The sequence below is a fragment of the Pundamilia nyererei genome, unplaced genomic scaffold (genome assembly GCF_000239375.1).
Source record: "Pundamilia nyererei isolate P.nyererei 1_Seehausen unplaced genomic scaffold, PunNye1.0 scaffold00817, whole genome shotgun sequence".
Lineage (NCBI taxonomy): Eukaryota > Metazoa > Chordata > Actinopteri > Cichliformes > Cichlidae > Pundamilia > Pundamilia nyererei.
Window position 1 is genome coordinate 52,500 of NW_005188218.1, and position 5,363 is coordinate 57,862.

The 5,363-nt window shown below is 38.8% G+C and overlaps 1 protein-coding gene across 1 annotated transcript in view; it reads right to left on the reverse strand.

Annotated features, from left to right (window-relative positions):
- Positions 1-2,192, reverse strand: part of LOC102208412 (protein NLRC3-like) — a 12,459-nt gene extending 10,267 nt beyond the window's left edge. Inside the window, exons 1-2 of the mRNA XM_013908023.1 lie at positions 2,104-2,192; positions 481-707 (exon numbers count right to left, since the gene is read on the reverse strand). Coding sequence (XP_013763477.1) covers positions 481-707; positions 2,104-2,192 — 316 coding nt within the window. The remainder of the gene's footprint in view (positions 1-480; positions 708-2,103) is intronic.
- Positions 2,193-5,363: the final 3,171 nt, after the last annotated feature.

Here is a 5,363-nt window from a genome sequence, read left to right on the forward strand (position 1 = left end):
TGTCTGTTCAGCGTCCTCCAAGAGGACGGGTGGTGGGGGGGTTCATAATGTTCCAATGGTATTTTATTAGTTGTTGGTTTAACCATGGATGAGGCAGTGGCTGTTATGCTATTTTCTTTTCAATGACGTTACATTTATGGGAAAACATCAACTAATACTGCATATTCATAATTATTATATTGGATATAATTAAAGAATACTTACTCTGTAACGTTAATTAGAAGTGTAACACAAAAATTTTATGCCTATTTTGAATTTTACTCGAATACAAATACAAATATAAATACCTTTCCCCCCTCAACAAATACAAATACAGATACAAATATCAGCTGCTTTGCACATCTCTAATTTTAAGTCACAAATCTAGACTAAAATCAAACTAATACAGAGTAAATTTTTAATACATTTCACGAGATACAATTGCCAGTTCTGTGTCTTCATACTGCACCAAGGGTTTCATGTCTTTTTCCTCTGACTGACCTTTCATCTTCTTCAAAATTGATGTCGCCACTTCCATCACATGGTCATTAGTATATGTCTGCGCCATCAGATCTCTAGTTTCCAGTTTGTCTGCATTCTCTAGTTGGCACTTATTGATGGTTACAGGTACATCCTGTAGGTAGGAGTGGAAACGTTCCAGTTCCTCCACTTCCAAATTCTCCAGCATTTCAAGGGGCTGCTCATGAACAGACTCCTCCATCTCTGAACTATAAAATATGAGAGTCAAAATACTGAAAAATGGAAAATAGGACAGAGCAGCTGTAAGACTTGTTAAGACCTAAAGAAATGATCTGTGATCTGTTACATCAACTGTATGTTATACTTATAGATCTTGTTCTATGAACTAATCATTATAGAAACACTGAATTATTTTGTATGATGAAGATTTTTTTTCAGAACAAATTGTTGCATTTTTCCTAATTTTTTTAACAATTCAGTTGTAATTTCAACTCAGCACTAAAATAATTAATTAAAATCATTCATTCCACTCTATTTTACGGATCCCTGCAACGGACATGGGAGAAAAAAAATGAAGATGAACTTTTTCGAGATCTTCCAAAAGTAACTCAGGATCTCGCAAAACTTTTGTGAGATCTTGCAAAATAGGCCGCATCCTTCGGAGGCCGCCAGCGTGAAGCTGACCAGGAGGTCGAGGCACGATGTGCTGGGAGTTGGGCAAGGAGGGACACATTTGTAACAGCCTTTGAATTGGGATAGCCTTCGCCGCCTTTGTTAGAGTTGATTATTTTAAGATTGTCATTTGTGCAAAGAGACATAACCATTGCTTTTATGTGTCCTAATATGGTTGTCATTGTGCAGAAAGAGCTAGATGATAAGAAGACTTGTTTTCAGCTTCAGAACATTTCCATTGCAAGCATGAATTTTTGCAATTTCCGGTTTTTATAGTTCAGCGAGACTCTGACTTATATATATGTCTCGTGTGTGTTAAGTTCATTGAAATGTTGAATCCTGTGTGGGGGCGACTGGAAACGTTGATAAGAAGTCATGCTTTGTATGGTATGGCGGGGATAACACCCACACATTCACACACACACACACACACACAGACGCTGATGTTGCTCCCATACGCTTGTCTCCAATGTAACTGCTTTCACTCAATAAAAGGGCTGCAAAGGAAGCCAGGTTCAAGGTTCAAGTGAAGGGTGAACAGCTCTTGGCCTTTGCCAGCTTCCCTTGCAAGTGAAAGAGTGCTGTCTCGTCTTGTTTTGTGTGCCATTGGTTGTCTCTATTCCAACAGTCTGGCTCGTCACCTCTCCCAGAATTCAAAGCGCGGCCCAGCAAATTCCAGTTTCCAACAATGGCGGCGGCTACTTAGTTTTAATACTCTTTCTGGGTCACAAAATAAACGTTTACAATATTTTCAGGCGAGAATGTAGCTGTGTAAACTTCAAATATAGCAAAAGTTTTGCGAGATCTCATAAAACTTCATCTTCTTTTTTTTTTTTCCCATGTCCCTTGCTCTGTGCTATTTGAAATATGTTGACTCTGGGGTTTTTTGTTTTTTGTGGAGGGGGTTTCTGGCTATAAAATCAACGCAACAATTTTCAGGAAAGTAAGGACACACAGCTGGGTTCATCTCACCTCTGAGCTTTGGTCTGGTTCTCATGTTCCCCACTTAGAGTGGTTTTAGAGGGAGGGACTCCCTCCTCTCTGTCCTCACACTGATCCATGCTGCTGAATTTACATTCACATCAGCTCACACACACTTTCTACCTTCACCTGCAGAGGAAACACAAATCATTCATGTGCACATCAACTGAAATCCTCCTTTCCATCATGTGTGCTGTCCAAATGTCCCCAAGCTGCTTCTTTCCTGCTTCATCTTAGCGTCAGCTGAATGCAGTCAGACAGCAGCGTGAGGCAGAGGAAGCTGCCATCAGCTGCTCTACTTCTACTATCAGTCTACTAGATGGAGCTGGGAAGCACAAACAATGCATTCACTGACACACACTGACTCACTGTTAATAATAATAATAATAATAATAATGGATTGCATTTGTATAGCGCTTTTCGAGACCCTCAAAGCGCTTTACAATTCCACTATTCATTCACTCTCACATTCACACACTGGTAGAGCAGCTACAGTTGTAGCCACAGCTGCCCTGGGGCAGACTGACAGAAGCGAGGCTGCCATATCGCGCCATCGGCCCCTCTGGCCATCACCAGTAGGCGGTAGGTGAAGTGTCTTGCCCAAGGACACAATGACCAAGACAGACAAAGCTGGAGATCAAACCAGCAACCTTCCGGTTACAAGATGAACGTCCCAACCCATGGTCGCCCCAAATAATAATAAGAACCCTCCTCCATCCTCTAACGCTCTGTGTCTGTGAGTTCAGGATTGATGTGGCCAGCCAATCAGAGTTAAACATTTCATTCATTTTTAGACTCAAAGTTATCTTCTAGACCGATTGCTTTTCAATAAAATATCAGTTAGGGATTTAACTGCAGCGTCATCAGTCTGAAACTATTCAATTTAGTGTCATGAACAAAAAACAAATCCATCAAACCCTCAGAGTAGATATTTGCTTCAGAGCACAAAAGATTTTAAAGACAAACTTTTAAAGGAGGAAACAAAGCAAACTTACAGTTTCTTCAAACACATACACCAACAACAAGTTCCACTCCACACCTGGACACTAAACACGGACACACAGGTGAGCTGCTTCCTGTAAGGAGGCGGGACTACACTTGAAGCGTGTAAGAGGGCCACACCTTCATGTGTTCACTCCAGAAATATGACGTCCAACTGCTCAGACTGAGTCAAAGTCAGAGTAAAGTTCACATAATGTGAAAAGTGAAGCTTCCTGCTTATATCCTTTGGCCATTTCTTACCTTATTTCCATTTAGTCTGAATTCCGGTGGACACAGAGTAGTTTTACTTTGAATTCATTAAATCGGCCATTCGACGTCTCATTAACCAACAGGTTCAGGAAGCAGACACATTTTGACCTCACAAATTGTGTCTGCTTCTCTGAGCTCTAAATAGCACAGACATGATTAACATTTCTTTTTTTCACCTTCCATTGCATGCAAATCTCTTATTATGTCTTGTTTTTAGTACCACTTCAAAATGCTTTCCACTTCCCCCATTGTCTATCTTATTTACACCCAATCAGTCTAATATTGTATGTAATTCTTTCCATCTCTGAGATTCCTTCCAAAATCCTAATCCAATCTTGTTGAGTGTGAGGGTCTGGTTGTAACCAGTTCTTTGTGATTGCTTTCTTTGTTGTGGCTAGAATTATTTCTACTAGATAGATGTCCTCCTTATTTACCAGTCCCTTTATGTTTCCAGGGTACATTACTTGACAGGTGTTTGGGAGTGCATAACCTGGAATATTATTTATGTTCATTTTAAGATCTTCCCGATACTTTTTTATTTTTATGCACTTCCAAAATACCTGTGAATGATCAGCTTCCATTTCTCCACACAATCTCCATCATTTCTGTGGAGTTAAGACCTGTTTGCGTTTAATTTTGGGTGTAAAGAAAAAACGGGTCAAATTTTTCTAGCAAAATTCCCTCCACAACGGCAAATTCGTTGAACTGTGTTGTATCTCACATATAATGAACCATTCCTTCTCTGTTATATTTGTTGTCAGTTCAGTTTCCCATTTCTTTTTAAGGTAAAAGGTTGTATCCTGTCTACCTTCTTCTAATAATCTGTAGAACGTGGATATTGCTTTGAACAGTTTTTGTTCATAGCAAGTGGTCAGTAGTCCGATTATACCCAATGGTTTTTCAAACCAGTCGGTCTTTATTTGTTTTGCACACTAGTCCCTTACTTGTAAGTATCTAAAAAAGTCTCTATTTTCCAATTTGTATTTATTTTTTAGTTGTTGGAAACTCATTAGTGTTCCATTTTTCATTAGTGTACAAACGGCTGTAATCCCTTTTAACTCCCATTGCTTAAACGTCTGATCAAATTTTTATCGTGTCTGAACCATCTCAGTAAAAAAAAATTTTCCTTTAACTGGCATTTATCTATTACTGTGTGCCATATGTCTAATGTAAATTTCACGAATTGGTTCATTCTACTTTTATAAGAGGTTATTAGTTGTTTGTTGGAAATAAAAATTTGTATTTTGTTTCCCTCAATTTCTCTCTCAATTTCTTTCCACCATGCCTCATAGTCTGTTCTACACCAACAAACAAGGGGTCTAAATTGAGCTGTGTAAAAGTATTCCCTTAGATTGGGCAAAGTCATCCCTACCTTACACTTCAGGAGTTGCAGTGTTGTTAACCTTGTTCTTGGCTTTTTCCCATCTTATTAAAAACCTTGAGATTATTTTGTCCCATATTTTAAATTTACTTTGAGGTATAGGAGGTGAGAGTGACTGGTACAAGTATAGCAATCTTGGGAGAACGTTCATCTTTATTATCTTGATTCTAGAGTAGAAATTTGTAGGTATTGTTGACCACCGTTCTTTTTTATGTTACCTTCCACCTGGTTGTAGTTTGTCTCAAACATAGAGGATAATGATTTTGTCAATGTTATGCGCAAATATTTCATGGTGTTCAAGTGCCACTTTAGTTTATATTCGTCTCTAATCTTTTGAGACAGTGTATAGTTAAATGATAGAATTTGTGTTTTGGATACATTAATTTTGTAGCCCGATAGGTGTTCGTAAGTATGGAATAATTGCATCAGAATTGGAAAACATTTCTCCTCTTTCATAAACTGGTTAAAAATATTATATAATTCCCCAACAGCTTGTGTTAGAACAAATGACCAGACATCCTCCAGCTTCTGCCTCTTGAGGGGCACCAGGCAGGGATGCCCACTCTCCCCTTCACTATTTGCAATTTTTATTGAACCACTAGCAGCAGCAATTAGACAG